The sequence below is a fragment of the Ambystoma mexicanum genome, chromosome 7q (genome assembly GCF_040938575.1).
Source record: "Ambystoma mexicanum isolate Mex_15411 chromosome 7q, UKY_AmexF1_1, whole genome shotgun sequence".
NCBI lineage: Eukaryota > Metazoa > Chordata > Amphibia > Caudata > Ambystomatidae > Ambystoma > Ambystoma mexicanum.
The window spans coordinates 582,898,818-582,917,919 of NC_090941.1; the positions used below are offsets into that span (position 1 = coordinate 582,898,818).

Here is a 19,102-nt window from a genome sequence, read left to right on the forward strand (position 1 = left end):
TCAAACATGCTAAGTGGTGAGCCGGGCGGCTCACCACTTGGGCCAATCAGGACGGAGTGCGACTTGAGTTACCAAGGTAACTCAGTCCAGGGTGCCTAAATCCCCCTCCACCCCTCCTAAGTACCCCAGACAGAGTGGCACCACTTTGGAGGGCTTCTGTGGAGAAGCCCGCCAAAAGTGGAACAAAGGGCTCCACTTTGGGTCAGAGTTACAGAGGCGAACACCAACGCCATTTTAGACTCAAGTTTTGGCAAAAAGTCCCAACCGGAGTTATAAAAATAAATATATAAACCGGCGGTATGTTTAAGGCTACCGTAAATAAATAATTAAATGTGTTAGCCTAAAACAATGGGAAATCCCATAGGAAAATATTCGCGGTCGAATATAAAAAGTAGTTTCCACTGCCACCAGCCAAAACTCGATCAGGGGGGACGGAGACGTGCCCCCTCGACTAACAGACCCTGGGGCAATCGAATTGCCCCAGCCAGTACGTCCACAATATGATGGTTTGTACTGGTTCTGTTCAGGATTCAAGACTAGCAAAGTCTTTGGTGACTTTACATGCCCTGGGAGACAGTAGTCAGTCCCAGGGTATGGAGTCTATGTTGGGGAGTCCCTAGGACACCCCTGGGTCACGGCACAGAGGGTGCTGTGTGACCCACATCACAAAAATACATGAGGCCCTATGGAGTAAAAGACCCCATAGCCCATTCAACACAAGGTTTAACCAAGAAAACACACTTCAACATGTCCAAGAGTGAGGGTAAAAGAGTCTCACTCTTGGCAGGAGAAAAAATTAAACCCCAGAAATCCAGCAAAGCTGCTGGGGGACTCACTAGGTAGGGAAATTCAGCCTAAACAGAGAATTCTCCCTAACATGGACAATACCACCACATTGTTTTAGATCCAGAAGCAGGAGGACACCAGATCCCTGGCGCTCTCCAGAGAGGCGCAGGAGATGTGGCACTGGGCTGTCGCCCAGGGGATGTTCCTCATTCCTTTCTACCTGGGGGGAATCAAAAACACTGTCGCCGACTCCCTCAGCAGGGAGCTGTGATCTTTCCACGAGTGAAAGCTTTGGCCGTATCAAAAGGACAACCTCTTCCTCAAGTGGGGCACTCCCCAGATTGATCTGTTTGTGACAGTGACGAACACCAACTGCCGGAGGTTCGCCAGCAGGTTTCCCAAGGGACAGCACTAGTGTCTTTCCAGTCATCTTGGATTGAGCTATCCTTGTTTTGATGTCTCTTCCAAATACTCTTTCCGCTGGGGTCTTTCCGGTGGTGCTGTGCGGAGTACTCCTATGGTCCCGCAGTAGCTGATGCAATACTTGCTCATATGGCTGTCCAGTGAGCTTGGCTACTTATAACGCTCTCTTTAAGATGGCCATAAATCTCTCGATCATGCCGATCATGCATCAAGTTGCATCTGGGCTGCCAGAGTGTCCAGTAATCTGTAGGGGGCCTGTCTGTGCGCCTGTGGCCCTTGTGTCGGTGGTCCTTGGATTTGGGCTTGTGCCACCTGATTTCCATCTGGGATGGACATTATCGGTCTTTAGGAGTTCCTGCTCCTTTTGAACTGTTCCTCTGTGACCCCTCAAGCCACCTGGAAAGACACTAGTGCTGTCCCTTGGGTGTGATGGCCCCCTCCTCAGGCACCAGCACCATCTTTGTTTTACTGCGTGTGTGCTGGGCTTTGTGCCTGGGTCTGCTCCGTCAGGTGTGCGTCCCTGTTCACCACTGCAGCCCGGGGTTATGAATGCTGCATTACGTGCAGTGCGCACGTTCTAACTCACCGCCGCGGCCCGGGCCGTGCCTCTGCCTTCTCAATGTCAGGGATGGAAGCCTTGGCGTAGCGCTCCTGCGCCGGGAAACACTGCCTCGCTGTGTCGCACCTCTGGGTGCCCGAAACCGTGTGTGGTGCCTCCTGGCGACCCCCTGAGGCGCAGCTGCTCCTTCCGTGGTCCGTGTCGGCTTTCACGGCGGCCGCCTAGTTGCCAGTGTTATGGCCTCGGTTAGGCCTTGCAACCACTCGGGGACATGCACAATAAAAGGCTGGACACGGAGCATTATAGAACACGCCTTCTCTTTATTTCCTCTTAACATCGTCTGGCTAAACGCCGCCCTCCTGCGTCACTTCCTCCCTCCCAGGCTCCCTGTATCCCGGAGCACGTCAACGTGACCACATACTTGAATGGCACTTTACCAACTTGCCGTTATGGTGCTAACTTCATTTCACTGCTGCAAGGGGTCTGCTGATGGGTACTATCCGGCAAGGGGTATGCTCTGCCTGCAGGGTAGAGGCGTAGCCAGGATTGTCTAACAAGTGGGGCCTGATGCTAATGCAGCTGGGCCCACCGAAGTAACATTAACACCAGTAAATGCGCGCACAGCGCTGGTGAGTGGGCATTTATGGATTTTGGGTGGGCCTTGCCAATCAGGCCCTACCCTGTCTACGCCCCTGCTGTGGGGCTTGCATCACATATCCAGCCAGGGTGCTGCTCTCGGGTGGGTTACCAATGCTGCGTGGCATGTTGTCCGCCGAGAGTGGGAGGCTACGCACATAGGCAAAATTGAGCTGGAATTAGAAGCATTTGTGCATTTCGAACATCAATGAACGTAGGGAGACCCTGATACACACCGAACAATCAAGGGGGAAAAACCCAATGTAAATATCCCACGACATACTAAATGACCAAACGGGAGACAGCCGCAATACGACCTAAGACCGTAAACATAGCAAGACAAAGACAGAAACACTAGGACGAATCATGAAGAGGACCATGACCTTAATTATAACCATCCCCAACAGCGCTAAGGACAAAAATCCCCAGACCCACAAGAATCTCCAATGCCAACACACTTATCATTCCTAGATTTAAACTGACCAAGGCTGGAGGCGCCAGCTTCCCTGTCTGAGCGGCCCAAGTATGGAACTCACTGGCACACACTATACGTGAGGAGAAATCCTACCCTAAATTCAGATCCAATTACATCAACCATCTGAAACAATTGGTCAGCTAGCCAGTACTACCTCCCCCCCTCTACCTAGCTGATATACTACCTGCAAACTGTATATTATCCTGTATATAATTCTCTGTACTACTGATACAGCCTGTATATATCTCTATTTATATGTGTAATTACGTAACTATGGAACCAATAACTTGCATATCCTGTACTGCTGCACCCTCTTACCCTCGGGTCTGGTGCGCATTATAAATGAATAAAACAAACAAAATATAGAGTGGGAAAGGAAGCACTGCACCTCGAGCCCCAATCCAGTGGGTGAGAAACAGAATGTTTCATCACTACATACTGTCCACCAATACACAGCAGGAATCACAATGCCCCATCACACAAAAACTACAACTGAACAATAGCCCCAAGGATGCTCACCCCACGGAAACCAAAGAACCAATGGAAAGACAGTCAGGACAGAAGGAAACGAACAACTGAATACACAGGCTCACCAAGACGGATGCACTAGGATGCCACATCAACACCACTCCGACCTTGAACCATTCAAAGCCTCAACTGACCAGTGTCACGCTAGATAACCTGAGAATATATATTACCTACACAGTCCCACATCTGAAGATAAGGTAGACGCACCTACCAATACAAACAATACTCACTATGATACAGCTGGATCAGCGCAGCACCACCAAAGCGAGTCGGCCCACGAGGAACCAGCAACAACCCAACCCACAAGTATACAACTCTAACGGAACCATAAGTACCTGAATCAGGGTACAGGCCCCACTAACCCAACCCTCAATCCTCTGCATATTTAACCCAGACGAACCCACACAACCATCAACCATCTCTCTCCCAGCAATTCGCACACACTTTACCACAAATTATCAACCATACATAAACATCACCCACAGCACTCGAGGCCTCGACCGATCCGATACTGGCACCAAAGGCCAGCACTCGGTGTATACCGAGCTGAAGCTGCCAACAGCAGACCACTTCTCCCACTCTCCTTCTCCCCTCCTCCCGACTAACTCTACCCGTCCTTCCTGTTTACAGATCCGCCAGAGCGCCTGGGGACCAATTCCGTTGGTGACGGTGCGCTATACAATTACCTTTACCATAACATCTCACGTGCCTTGTGTAACGCTAACATATATATGCATCCTATTGGCTTACACACTACACAGTCAGCACAAGCCTTTTTAAACTGCAGTATTTTCCTTTAACGTGTCTTCGTGGTGCTAACGGCCCAATAACACCTTCTTTGAGACTACTGAATAAACCCTAGATCCTTGGGTATAGGTCATTTGATAACAAAACGGATTTCATGACTCTTGTGATGTGATTTGATGAGTTTGTCTGCAAAGAAAAATGCACCCTTTGCTTTCTTTAGGTTAAGATATGGCAGTTACGATTTGCATATAACTTCACTGGAATGCCAGCAGCAATGTATAGCTAAGAGTTATTTAGAGGGAAAACAAGAAATACTTTTTGAACGTGTCTGCCAGTTGGGTAAAGAAGTTATATAAAAATGTGATTCCTGTATTTTATTAAAATTAATATTTCCTAAACAGCTAATAGGAGGGCTAACACAGCTTGATCGGGCGTTGGGCACAGGACTATTGTTTTTGGTGGGGAGCTTAGAGCTGGCCTGCTGTTATTCAGGCCTGCTCCTCTCTAACCATGGCATCTTTCACGGGTGCCACGGACACATCTGCACCCTTATGTGAATGACAGGGCCACAGTTAATTTATTTATTTGTGGAATTTGTGGGCAGACCGGACTAGGCATATCTGCCATGTGTGAGATGGGGGGCTTGGGGATTGCAGCGGATGGGAGGCCCTCTGCAGTTGTGTTGGTGTGAGGAGTAGGGATTGGGTAGTTGTGGGAGCGGATGAAAGTGAAGAGGGATGCAGGGATGGGAGGTGTTGAGTGGCATTAGGTGGTATAGAATGGTTTGAGTTGGTCTGTAGTATGGCAGGAGAGCAGGATGGGATGCTTGACACTCTCTATTAGTGAGTCTATATAGCGATAACTTCTGGGTATTAGAGAATTGGAAAGGCAACTGCTTAAGACATCTTTTATTATACAGAATACTAACATGTGCAGTATATATGGAATTTGAATGTATAGTAAATAGGTGGTGGATGGCACACACAGGGCTATCAAGGATTTGATTAACAAGATAGTTGCCACTGTGCATTGTAGATTTACTGCTTAAACGCTGGAATCATTGAAGTGTAAGCTCTGGAGATTGTTCGATGGAGCATTCAGCGGGCATGGGACATTGTTATGGTGGCCTAGGTTGAAGGACCTCATGTTATCATCTAAGAAGGGGTTGGAAAGACTAGAGAGAGAGGTTTTCAAACTATATTGCATAATATTAGGACTGGATTTCAGTCAGATACCATTACTGATTGATGTCTGGCGTTACCAATTAATTTGCGATTTAAACTCGTAATTGGTGCGGAAGAGATCTTTTCGAGGAAAGTGGATTCTTATTATTAGCTTATAGTTCTATGGTAAAAGGAATAGGGGGATAAATAGATAATTAATGTTTATTAGTATTGGTTAAAGCAAGAGAAGGTTAATACACCCATTAGCATTAGATAAGGTTATTCTGAAATGAGATGAGTGTGCTAATGATATTTGCCATCTCTATACCTCTTTGAAAATGTATATATCTATATGGTTTGTTAATTATTGTGTGGTGAATGTTTTTAAGTTTAGAAAGAGGGGAATTAATGGTATTCATAACAATAATTGATTTATGGTGACGAAGCCTGAATGATTAGAAATTTGGGGAAGGGGCAGTGCAGAGTTCCCTCTACAAAGAGTACGGAAGGGAGAAAAATGTGGGTTAGAATTGACAAAACCATGCGGTTATTTGTCTTGTTAATTGTATTTGTGTTTGTGCGTTTTTATGTTTCTTCACAGGGTGGGTATCGAACCGTTTAAACATGCCCAATTCTTGTAAAAATGGCTTGAAAGTAGCCCATGGAATGTTACGTTGCAAATTGTGCAAGCAAAAGAAAAAGGATTTTGAACAGGCTAAATGAGTGGGGCATATATTGCCCTATTACAGGAGACTCACTTACTTGAAACAGAGGCAGAGAAATTGAAATAGGGATGGGTGGGTAAGGTTTTTTGTTTTGCATTTACCTCAAGTTCAAGTGGGGTATGTACTCTGATAAGGAAAAACTTGCTAATATCTGAAATAACTTGTAAAAAGGACAATGAAGGTCTAATTGTTTGTGTCATTATAAATGTAGAAAATGTTCCATATTGTGTCTGCAATGTTTATGCTCCAAATGGGGGAGATGGCAAATGTTATGTCTCTCTTGCGCAGAATGTGAATCAACCAAAGCTCATACTCGGAGGAGATTTTAATATCACACTTAACCCAATGCTGGATAAAAGTGTAGACACCGGGAGTACTGAGAGTACAGTGAAATGGAAGGATGGTGGAATTCATGAGTAAGTGCAGGTTACAAGACATGTGGAAACTTCAACACCCCTTAGACCGACGATACACATTTCATTCTGGCCGTCATAGAATGTATTCACAAATTGATCTGCTCCTGACGTCTGGATTATGCACACAGAATTTTAAAGGGGGAGATATAAAAACCCTTTTGATCTCTGATCATGCCCCAGTGCCGGTTGAAACCGATGATGCACATTTCATTCTGGCCGTCATAGAATGTATTTGCAAATTAATCTGCTACTAACGTCTGGATTATGCACACAGAATTCTAAAGGGGGAGATATAAAAAACATTTTAATCTATGATCATGCCCCCGTCTCGCTTTGCAATTGCTAGTCATACTGTCTGTGCTAGCCCAAAACTCACTCAAGCCAATTTCGTTCAACTCACGTTTTCAATGGGTGAGCCAGGGTAATTCCTTTCCTCCTTCTTGCGACATCAAATCTCTCAGCGCTTCTCTATATTTACCCAGGTGATGTGACGTCCAAATCCTCAACCAGTAATGTGTTGTATGTATGTTATTTGAATTTCAGTTAGACCTGAGCTGTAGTGCCTGAGGATGGACCATTGAGTGTCTCCCCCAACGCACCTGTAAGACTAAGTGGAACCTGGAACTACAAGCAATAAAGCAACCTAAGTGTACCTGCGGACACTGGAGTTGGAGTCATTACCTGTGTCTTGACTAACTACAGCATGATCCTCTGTACAATAGGTATAATATTATTGAATATTTGTCATCCTTTAATGAACCCCGACTGATCTGCTCACCCCTTCCAGTCTTTACGTTACTACCTTAGTGAAGACGTTGACATCACCATTCAAGAGGGCAGGGTTCAAAATGGAGGGGAGCTGGGAGCTATTTAGCTCCTGCTTTTGGCCTAGAAGAGTCTGGTTAGCTTGACACCAACAGCTACCAGGAGCTACTTTTGGCTCCTAAGGCCAACCGATGCTGATCAAACACATATGTGTGGATTTAAATCTTTGCGGTTTGGACAATCTTTAAATAAGCACTAGGACACATCTAAATGACATTTGTAACATAAGGGGCCATAAATAATGGACAAATTGATATGTTTGCATCTTATGGGGAAGCTAGATTTGCGTAAAGCTGTGCAGAAGCTCCCGGTTCCCCAGTAGTAGCTCCTGCTCACTCATTACTGCTGGATACCCAGGAGCTGCTTTTAGCTCTTGCTTATCAAATCTCAATTTCGATCCCTGAGTGGGTGATCAGTCTGTATGAGCCGCATAATTCAGGGTACTTCCCTGGCCTTGACAGGGCACTCATTGATTCGTTCATGGAGTCAGTGATAGTGCCTGAGGTTAGAAAAGAGTTGAACAGTTACAACAAGCTGCACATACCTGGTAATTCTGCTAATTTGAAAGCAAAAAGTAAAGCTGTCACCTTATAGTGCCAAAGTGCCATTCCAAAACCATAAGGCGTAGAGGCACCTGTGAAGGAATCTAGAACAAGTCTGGTAAGACTCCTCCTGGCCCTCAATCCACTTAATGTTACAGCAGAGCCAGTCATGGAAATGTTTTGTGCTCTCACACCACTCTGAGACCAGCCAAGGAAAGTATATCCATAGTCACCATTGTAGCAGACACAAGCTTATCAAGGGAGTCACCTACTTCCCCCGTTAATATTTTATAAAAACAAGCATGTAAGGCCATACGGGCTGGGAGTCTTGTCTAGCCTAAGTGTGGAACTAGCCTTCCAAACCTTCAAAGGTCCAGAATCTCTCTTTGCTCTGGGGACATTTGGGGCAAGACTGCCACTAATATATACCTAACCGTGTTTCTCTCACTTTTGGTTTCCTGCATTTAAAGATTTTGAAGCAAATATACAAAGACCCTGTTCTTGTGCCCACCATTGAAATCTTTAGTACTCCCTTTATCATGAATGACCGGAATATGCTGTTTTTGTTGTCTAGCATTTAGAAAGTTGCTCAGAATCATCTTATCTGGTTTGTTGGTCGTTTTGTAGAATGTTCTATTAAGACCCAGCAGGCATCTCTCAGCTCTATTAATCTGGAGTAAAAGAGCCTCCACCCCCACACCCTTGTAGTCTCTCGAAGGTCCTTGCAGATGATTTGTCCTTATAAGACGGCTCTACTTCTTTTGTTTCAGTCTGAAGAGACACCGAAGTCATCTTTGGAATCTTAGAAAGTTTACTTGGTTCTGCCAAAAAGCGGCTCCTTATTGACAACTTAAAAGCATCCTATGTAATATTATGTGATTTATGTGTTGGATGGTTTAATTTGAAAAACTCTCTAGTACGTGCCACTATTTCTTATGCAATATTCTTGTCTCTCAAAACATAGTATGGCGTAGCCCTGGATTTCTGGTCTTGCTCAACGCCACTGGCCTTGGCAAAACTCATTGAGCTGTGGCCTGAAAATGTCTGTGGTGTTGTGTTGTGCGCATTTTGCATGTGGGCGATCAACGGAGAGTGCACCAAATGTAATCGATTCTTGTAATTGTTCAATGCGTATGTGAGAAGAAGGTGTATGGTCCATAGAACAGTCAATCCCAGATCAGTGAGTCGGTCTGTCAGGGGAACGAACGGGAGTAATGTGTTCCTTTTTTGGCCTTTCTTTTGTAGGGGTCTATCTGGAGACATTAAAATATTGTGGTCTCCCTTATAGTGTCAAGATCTTATCCCATATTTGGAGCATATACAAGGGCTAATGTCAAGCCCTTTCCCATTAATCGTCCTCTCACTAAGAGACTGCACCCTTGTTCCCTGTTGATGCTTCCACCTGGGAAGGGATTCGCTTACATATTAGATTGCCAACTCCCACTTACCCTCTTCCTGACACTTTCTGATGCAACCTATGCCAGTCTTCCTGCCTTAGGTGTGTTCCCTGAATAAATGCAATGTCCACTTCCTCTTCCCAAAGGAGGTGGAACAGGTGAGCTATTCTGTTAGAGGAATTCAATCCCCTAATGGTCAATGTTAAGCCCTTGAATTTGACACCATGATAGCCCACAGCTCTGACTGATGTCCTGCACACCTTTGCTAATATATGGAAATTAATCTGTTTATAGCAAATTCTGTGCTTCACATTGTTTACTCTCCGCTCGAGGGGTTCTCCACTCTCCTGCAGCAAGAACGGCCCCATGCACTCCCTCAAGGCATCCCTGACTTTCTTGCTGGGTCTTCCAGCACCTTTTGCTGTCCCATTTCTTCCTGGATGCCCTGAGTTCTGAGAAGTCTTCTGGGTCTGCTCTGCATTCCCTCATGGTCCACTGGTCCCACTGCTACACTTGTGTCATGACAGCGCCCTCTAGCTCTCCCTTCACCCCGTGTTTACTACTGAGGGTGTCTTCTAGCTCATATAGATGGTCATTACTTTTAGGGAGCCTTTCCCTTGATCCAGGCAAGTGGGGCACTTAATGGAACCTTCTAATCTCCATGATCTGTGTTATGCCAGGTGGGAGCTCTGCTGGACCCGTCTCAACGAACGGCCATCTTGACCCCGCCTTGCCCCTCCTTTTTAATGGGAATACATCATTTACATACCATGATTTGGATTGGTCTCTCTCTCCTGTAGTCTTAGCTTAATTTGCACAGACAACTGATCAAATATGGAATTGGATTTGTTTTAATTTGTGAAGCGCTCTTGTCTCCAGTCTTTTCAGGCCCAATGCACTCACTTTAGATCTTGTAGTGTCTTTACAAATACTGGATGTTCCACAGGGGTTATGCCCAATTGGCCGCCCAGTTTGCCCTATCTGGAACTCTGAGGTCTCATTTCATCCTTGTGTACTAAATGGCTGTGTGTGTTTTTTGAATGTTTGAAGGCAAATTGTGGATTTTTCAATGGTTTGATTCCTGCGTTTAACAACTGCCAATAGGTAGAAATCTGTCTTTTTACAATTGGATAATTGGAAGAAAGTCAAAACACCTGATGATATTCTGTGACATGACTCATGTGTTTCCAGAGTTGTGGATCTGGAAATATTTCTGGCTTGCTTGTGTGTCCCCTTAATCAGCCAAGTTGGAGATCCTCTTTCCTTTAGCTGGCTGCTTAATTCTTCGGCTTTCTCACCAGTCTTCCAGAGATTAACTGTTTTGGTAAAACGTAAGGAATTGTTGAAAGGTGAACTTTTCTCTCAGTGCAATATGATAGCTCCCATAGGTAAGAAGGGAGTTCCAATCTGTTGTCAGTTTCTCAAACACTGCTATACTTGGTGTATGTTCTCTTGCGCTGATTTCAATATCCCAAAAATGTAATATTGAATGGTCCTATGCAAGTGTTAATCTGAGGGAGCAATTCCTTGAGTTGACACATTTTAAAAACTCTCATAGTCTGTCTTCCGATCCCTCTTAAATGCACAGTACATCATCAATATCAAACGCAACTCACTAGAGTAGACTTTAGTGGTTGCTAGTCTGAGTATTTGTTTATTCTCAATGTCATCCACATAGAGATTTGCTAAACTTGGTGCTTTAGTGGAACCAATAGCCATGCCTCAGGTCAGTGCACAGAATTGGCCGTGGCCCTTGAATTTCTTTCTCAATGCAATCTCTTCCAGTTGCATGATAAAGGTTATGGGTATTTCTAAAAAAGTAGTTCTAATCGGAAGGCCTCTCTGAATGGTTACGGCTAAGACTGGAAAATGGTGCTTTCTAAGGCTCCTCCTTACATTGCAATCAGGCTGTCTGATTCACTAATTTGCCATGTCCAATGTACTGTTTTGCTTTGCCGTTTTTCCTAAGATGTACCAGCGCTGCGATACCTCGGAGTCTGGGCGCTGTTAATAAATGAAATAAATAAATAAATGGTCAGCAAGGTTTCTCTCTGAGGTATAGTAGTATACAATGCTGTAATGCCCAGAGTAATCAGCAGGTAAGTGGATTGATCAAAATGTAGGGTATGCAATACATTGTATATAGCAGTAGTTTCTCTAATGTAAGGCTTAATCGTCTAGACACTGCCCCATAAAAAGAAATACACACACTGCATTAATGGGCCCTATTTCTGAAGCAGTTGGGGAGTCAAGTGGAGGCGTGGTGTTAGGGTTGTTCTATACTTTCAGGAGTGTGTGGAATGCTGGAGTTACGTTGCCACTTAGGTCCTAGGAAGAAAGCTTTCTTATGAAAAATACATTCCCCTGCCAAGGCCTCTTTGCTAGTTGGTGTAATGAGTGTTTTAATTTAATTAGTTGGGTCTCTACCCAGGGATTCATAACTGCCTCTATCATCCAACAGGGTCATAAACATTGTGTTGTAATCCATGATGTTCTTGCTTCTAAATTACAAAGATTGTTGAATTACCTAATGTTTAGTACTCCCCTCGGATCCCTCACTATGCACCGTCTGTCAGTATCAAAGCCATCCTTACATTATTAATATGAGTGCATCATCTACTTACCGTCTGATTCGCTTCACCTTGCAAGTACCTCAGATCAGCGGGCCAGTACTAGCTGGTCATCCATTATTGCCATAATATAATTAGTTGGGAATGTGGGAACACCTAATGTAAGAGTAAGGTGACACCGCTCTGTTAATTGGTCCTACCATGTTTATACCTCACACTTTTCTTTCTTCAACTGCCAATATAGGATACAGTACGCCTGTCTAATACAATTTGGGAAATAGGATGCTGCACTGTGGATGGAAAGGGTGAAGTTAATCATGAAGAGAGGAGCTTCGGCATAGCGCAATCCCTACTCAGTTTTTGGAGCAGTGCGAAGACTTTTGTGTCCTGCTTTCCGATGTCAGGAATTACCACTTAGAATTTTAACCTAAGTGAAAATAGTTGGACAATCTGCACAACAGGAGATGTCAGCTGGAATGTTTTATCGTACAATATAAATTGTTTGTATTCAGGTGATCTGGATTTAACAAGGGGGGTCCTGGGAGTCCCTCTGCCAGACATTAGTCCTGGTTACGAGGGACTTACCCAGAGTCTTTAGCTCACTATCTTTCACAGAGAAGAAATATCCCAAACATATCAGTCTTTGTCCTGCCCTGTTGGTACTCTTGTTCAGAGGAGAATTGCCTAGCATTTCGGTGCTGGACTGCCCCAGGGCAGGACAAAGACTGATATGTCTGGGATATTTCTTCTTTGTGAAAGATAGTGAGCTAAAGACTCTGGGTAAGTCTCTCGAAACCAGGACTAATGTCTGGCAGAGGGACTCCCAGGACCCCCCTTGTTAATCTTCAGGTGATCTGGAACATTTTGGTGCAAAAATATTTTCATTCCACGCAAATTAAGTTATCTAAGATTCTAGTGTTTATTGTTAGGTTGTAACAGTCTACACGTGCTTCGTGCCTAAGAGAATGCGCTCCTTCAGGACTGTGATTAGTTAAGCTGCTGGTGTTTCCAGGGCCAAGAACCAAGTCAGCCACATGTTGAAGTCACTGTGATGTTTTGGATTTAATGAGGGAAACACCTGCACAGTCAGAAGAGGGTGCAAGTTGTGTTGTGTACAGTCATAGCAATGATGAGATTTGAAAGGTTGGACATTCCTGCCGCGCATTGGTGTTGTGAAAGGCAATTTGATCATTTATGCATGTTTAGGACTTACCTGCATAACCGAATATATTTCATAAATGTTTTGCTTTACTAAAATCTGATCGTGGAGAAAAATGGTAGACTGGGAGCCATATCAGCATAATATCTAACGTATTATTTTAAAATGTCTATCCAGCCTCTCTTCAGGACTCCCAGCAGAGGGAAATGCTGCTTTTCCAGGACTGCTCTCACTCTCTGGTCTTCCTGGATTTTCTCCGAACCACTCACCATCTACGTTGCAAGGGTTACAGCAAAGTGCAGCAGCAGCAGTCGCAGCACAGTCAGCATTCCTGCAGGTAAAGTAGATGCTTTATTCCTGCTTATATAATTGGGGCAGGGAAGGTTGATTGAGATACGTTTTCATCTAAAATGGGATCCTTGCAAAATTATTTAAAGCTAAGATTAGTCCCATTATAATGTAGGGGGCAGTGCTTTGGCACCCGGGCAATTTTGCGGAAATCTGCAAATTGGAGGCACTCCTCCTTAAAAGGTTGTTTCGGCTACCTACACGTACCCCTGCCAGTCCATCCTGCTTGAACTCGGCATCTTCTCATCTGCGAAAAAAAGCTTAAACTTTAATTTTTTAATATTCTGTGGCAACTTGCCAACTCTGAGGCTGGTACTTGGAACTCCCTTATTTTAAACGCTGGTTTGATCAAGGTTCATTGTATGCAGGGCAGTGCCATTCTTTGTGTTCTTTCCGCTGGCAACAGATGGGTGTCTCTGGCCTTAGATGATGCTCTGCACTGGCTTGGCTCGCAATTTAAAGTGTCTATGAAAAGGAGTGTCCACGGCTTTTTTTTGCAAGCAATACATTATACAGTTGAGCGCAATGTCAAATAGTGCCTTGTTCTTTGGTCATATTCTTTCACGCGAAGGGCTCCCCAGATATATCGATCGCTTTGGGGGTAACTCATTGGTATGGGATTACCTAAAAATCACTCTCAATGCTGTTAAGACCTTTGAAATCACAGGTGGCTGGTTTAACATTGCAAGGCATACCCACACGTGTCGTGTTTGTGGTGATGGTGTTCTCGAGTCTGCTCAGCACATGTTGTTTTATTGCAAGTCATTGCAAACTATCAGCAATGTCGCCCTTATTGCGGCTGGGTTCAATACGCAACTCGCCCCCGAGGTGCTTTGGGACACATTCATGGGGGAAATCACAAAGCTTGCATCATATACTTCACTCTTTTTGGAAAAAAGTTGTGCTCATTCTTGAGAACATTCTAAAATTGTGTGTTGGGGGGGAGGATGATGCGTTTTTAGCTTGGAATGTGTTTCCTTTTTATCTCGTTGTCAAAAAGCTGTTATTATTTACCACTGTATGACTTGAAATTAAAAAATGCATTTTAAAAAATGGCCTTGTATTTATTAGAGAGATGTTTCTGTTTATGCTTAATACCCTGTCCCAGTGAGACCCCCAGCACTTTTTTGCTGGACTTCTGGACCTTTTTCTTGTTCTCCTGAATGTGGGGAGCCTTTTTCCCCTCATTCATTCTTATTTGCTCTAACCATGAGGACTCTGTTCTTTGTTACTTATTTTATGGAGTCTTGCTTTCCTCCATATCTCCTTTTATACTCTTTCATTTTCCATAAGAACTACTGTTCTTAGGAAAGAGGGATACTTTGTATTCTTCCTAAAACTTTAACTTATGAGAGATTAGCACACTGCACCTTATGTGGAGTGCTAAGGGGATACCCTTCTCTCTACTCCTGTAACGTTTTGGTTACAGTGATAACCCTATAGTTATGGCTGGTGGCAGTGGACACGTTCTACTAACTTTTGTGCAAATTCTTCACCGCAGGCTGTATTCACAGCCACAGTTATGCATAAAAGTGTCACCTGTGTTCTAACATAGTGGCTCCTTTCTTTTATTGCCATTTCTTGTGTGGTTGTCCTTTGTTAGCCCTTCTACCATTCTGGGAAAGGGAGGTCTGAATAAGAGTTCTGCCTTTGATGGGAACACTTTGTGTCCCCGCCCAGGCTCCAGTGTGTCTGTGAGTACAGGTAGCAGGGGAGGAGTTAGAAACTCCCCTGCCCTTTGTCTGCTGATGTGCCTGAATGGAACCTATTCCTGCCTGGGGGCAGGCTGTCCCGATTGGATAGCCACCCACCCCTTTCTGTAAACTGTAGCTAGAGTTTGCAGAGGAATGAATGGGAAATCCGAGTAAAAGTCAAGTTACCTGAAGCAGAAGGCAGGTCGACCACTGGAACAGAAGATCCAAAGCGGAAGATGACCAGAGACGCCGGCAGACCCTTCCAGTAACTGTGAAGAGACCACTGCTGTCCTGACCCCTTTTTCTAATCGACAAAGGAGCTCCGAAGAGGATGACTCCTTCCCTTTGGCTGGCGGGACCAACTAGCCATAAGACGAGCTGCAGAACAAGTCATCCCCCGACGTGCTGCGATCTTCCAGGGCTGGAAACCCTGAATACCAGGGGGCCTCTGACCCAATTGTAGTGCATTGTCTTCCAGTGCATGAATCCTCCCAGGACTTTGGTGAGCTCCAGTTGGACCCCCAGCCAAGGGCAAGATCCCCTCCTCAAAGTCCTGTCACCAGAGTGCAGGACTGCAGAATTGAGGCGGATCTACCAGGCGTTAACCGTTCACTGTTGGAGCTTGTAAAAAGACTCCATAACCGCAGACTGACTTGGGAGATCGAATAATTCTTTGCCGAGGGTGCTTTCTTGTGACTGTTGCTGCAACATCCTTTCCAGAGTCCCTGCTTTCGTGAAAAGACCGAGGAAACAGGAGACCGGGTCCATCGCTGCTGCACCGGAAAGAATCCAGCTGTATTTTCTTCAATACACCTAAGGTACTGTGGGGCTCAAGATAGTGCTTACCTCAAGCTGAATTGCTGCTCCTGTAACTGGAGTGTGATGCCAGTTGTTTGGGTGTTCACCCATACCCGTTGCCCAGGCCTTACAGCTTGTGCAGTGGGTCCCTACTAACTTTTGTATTCCCCTAAAGCATTCCATTTAAAAGTAACTAAATTAGTATCCTGTGTACCTTTGCCTTTTCTGTTGCTGCATAAGACTTTGCACCCCTCCTCAACTGACTTTGAGGAACTCTTGACTAGTTAGGGATTGGACTGCTAGAGCATTCAAATCATTGAAAAGTGTTACCGGGAAGTAGATTGCTGTTGCTAGTGCTGAATAGCCCTTTTTCCTTCCAACAGACCTTTGAGTGACTTGACAAATGAATTAAACTGTCATTTTACTGTGCTAATTGTTGGTGCAAGCCACTACTATTGAAGCAGTCACCTGAAAAGTGTTGCATATGTTTTCTATTGGTGTTGGTTAGTCTAAAATAGTATTTACTTACCTTGCCTTGTGTATATAAAATAAATGTATATGTTACTATAGCTTCAAGTGTGTAAGAGTTTCTTTGGGCTAATGTATTGACTGGGTCCATTGTACTTACCTGTAGCTCACATCCTCCTCATAAAACGAGCCTGGCTGCTGTACCATTCTACTAAACCTTTGAGTAGTACAGACTTATACCACGAGTTGGGGGCCTGTATACAAAGCGATAGTTTTATAGAGTCTCACCTAAAGGTAGACTTTAGGAAAACTCCACTAAACTCCACTCGCGCCTTGAAACACTTGTTTATAGTCGTGTTACAAATGCCTTATCATATCATATCACTAGCACTGTTGTTACAGCTGGTGGGATTAAGTAGTGTTGACTCTTGGTTGTACCTGTGCCCAAAGAATCCATCCACAAAGCTGGTTACATATACTCCGAAAACTCATATGGACATAGATCACAGAAAAGGTAAAGAAGTCAAACAAAGAATACATCACCGTGAGCGTATTCTTTTTCCTCATCTCGTCCAGAAGCGGCTGGAAAACCCCGAGGACAGCCAGGACGAGAGTGCCAAAGCTCACAGGAAGGCCAGACGGAGCGTCCTTCTCTGGCTGTAGTCTCACCTGACCCCTCCAGGTTTCCGCCTATATAGGCACTCCAAAAAAAGAAGTTAATTCTCGAACCTTCTGGAATTGCACCTGTGCAGTTGAGGGACAGCCGTCGGTTGCCAGTTGGGTCAATCGAGAGCTCCCTCTCCCCCCCAAGGAATGCAGGGCCTCCCTGCTCTAAAAACATGCTCCACGGAGAACAGTTTCCCAGCATAAATGGCCTTGACTGCATACCAAGTTTGAAAAAAACATGTTTGTCTCAGCACTGTGAATCTAACACTTCAGCAAAATGTGTGCATCCTTTCACTGCGGAGTGAAGTAAATATCCAACAAGGCTGCGAGCACTCCCAGAATGCATTGTGCCTGCACCATTTTGAACTAAGCATAAATTAAGCAGAACATCTCCACCCTTTGGATATTTATCTTCCGTAGCCATGTGGCACTGAAACTGGTCTTTAAAACCTACGAAATGTTAAAACTAAATTGGGAACACATTGAAGGCAACAACAACAAGCAATTATAATAGTCAATATAATAAAAATGCAAGCAAAAATATATAACGTAGTGTACCCCCAATATCAGGTATCCATGAAAATAATCAATCCCACCAGCTTCTGTTTTGATCTTGAGATAATGAGATCCCTCAAACCTCTAATATTACTTTCAATGGATCGTGAGTGGTCACTTAAATTGAAGCAACACATACCTTCAAAGGCATTACACCCTAAATTATGTTTCAGCAATAAGTAATCAACAGCAGCTCTGTTCTGCAAAGTAGCTTTTCTAATAACTTGACTATTAAGGAGTAATTCTTCTAAAGCCTGCAAAGTATTATTAAGACTCTTAACTACTAAACACGCTAATTTCATCAAAGATTTGTAACCTCCAGCAGATAAACCCCAAACACCTACTAATGAAAGGGTTAATGCTAAAACCTCAGCTTCTGATAGCAAATGTACATGTGAATCACAGTCAGGAGATAATCCCATAGATTCAAAGGTTGACCTTTTACCTCGAGTAATCACTGAGTGTAAAGGAAACATCATTAGTCCTAATCGAGTCAAAGCACATGGACCTCCAAAAATGTTAGCTGGAATATAAGTATATGTAACATTACCACATGAAAAGAGCCATCCTGTTTCAAATGCTATCATCTCTAATTAGAGCTCACACACTTGGCAGCATTACTACAAATCAGAGGCCTTAACATACGCACAGCTACCTTTGGTGTGCGCATTCCTTTTATCTCAAAATATTTTATGCTCCTGCTCGCCCAACCCTGCTGCCCCAACAATTCATAAATCATTTTCCTGGCTACATGCAAAGGAGTAATTTTGGAAAAGGCAAAACATCTCTGGTTAAGGCAATTCAGTGGGAAGGGCAAAACATTTCATTTTTTCACAGATTAATCTCAAAATGCATTTAAGAATCAGGTTTCAACATGTTGGCATTCAAGTGCTGTTTCACACAGCTGTTTGTGGTGCATGATGTCACAGTCCACAACCCATTGTCCACAGTCCTTTAGATAAGAAAGGCAAAACATATCAACAAGGTCATTACAACCGTCGACTGAATCATTTGAATGTGCAGCATCAAATGTTTGACAATATGCCAAGTCAGCACCGTGGCAGTTCTGGAAAAGTTATTACTTTGTTGGACACTTCTCGCAGGTTGCAGAACAACTGTCCTCACGCTTCACGCACATTAGTAGCATTGAGTGCGGTACAGGACAGGTTCGAAGTTCACATTGCACCTCGCAGTAACCCGCTTTCTCTGAGAATGAGTCTGCTTGACTGATCAGTGTCACCCGGCAATTGCACACGTCTACCCCCCAATCATGGCACGCTACTTTCTTGGTTATTTGCCTAGGCAAAATACAAACAGAAATGTGAAGATTTCATCAAAATGTACACTATCGGTGTTATCCACATTAGGATGTCATCAAAACTTCAATATCAGCATTGTCCACCCCTTCCCTTAACACCACCCCCGCCTTCAGAAGTCTCATCAGGTAACTACACACTTTATCATATCATTGCTACCGCAATTATTTGTCACCCTTCTGCATGTTACTGGGGGCTTATTTGCACTCAACCATACGGGGTGTAACTGCCTAGTCACAAACTCATTTGTGCAATGCGATCATAGTTGGTCAATGGTACCTCAGACTGATCTGTGATTTTACAATA

The 19,102-nt window shown here is 44.3% G+C and overlaps 1 protein-coding gene across 2 annotated transcripts in view; it reads left to right on the plus strand.

Annotated features, from left to right (window-relative positions):
• PROSER1 (proline and serine rich 1) overlaps window positions 1-19,102 on the plus strand; it is a 918,625-nt gene that overhangs the window by 789,970 nt on the left and 109,553 nt on the right. For both annotated transcript variants that reach the window (XM_069640684.1, XM_069640685.1), the window contains one exon: window positions 13,129-13,288. In XM_069640684.1, coding sequence (XP_069496785.1) covers window positions 13,129-13,288 — 160 coding nt within the window. The remainder of the gene's footprint in view (window positions 1-13,128; window positions 13,289-19,102) is intronic.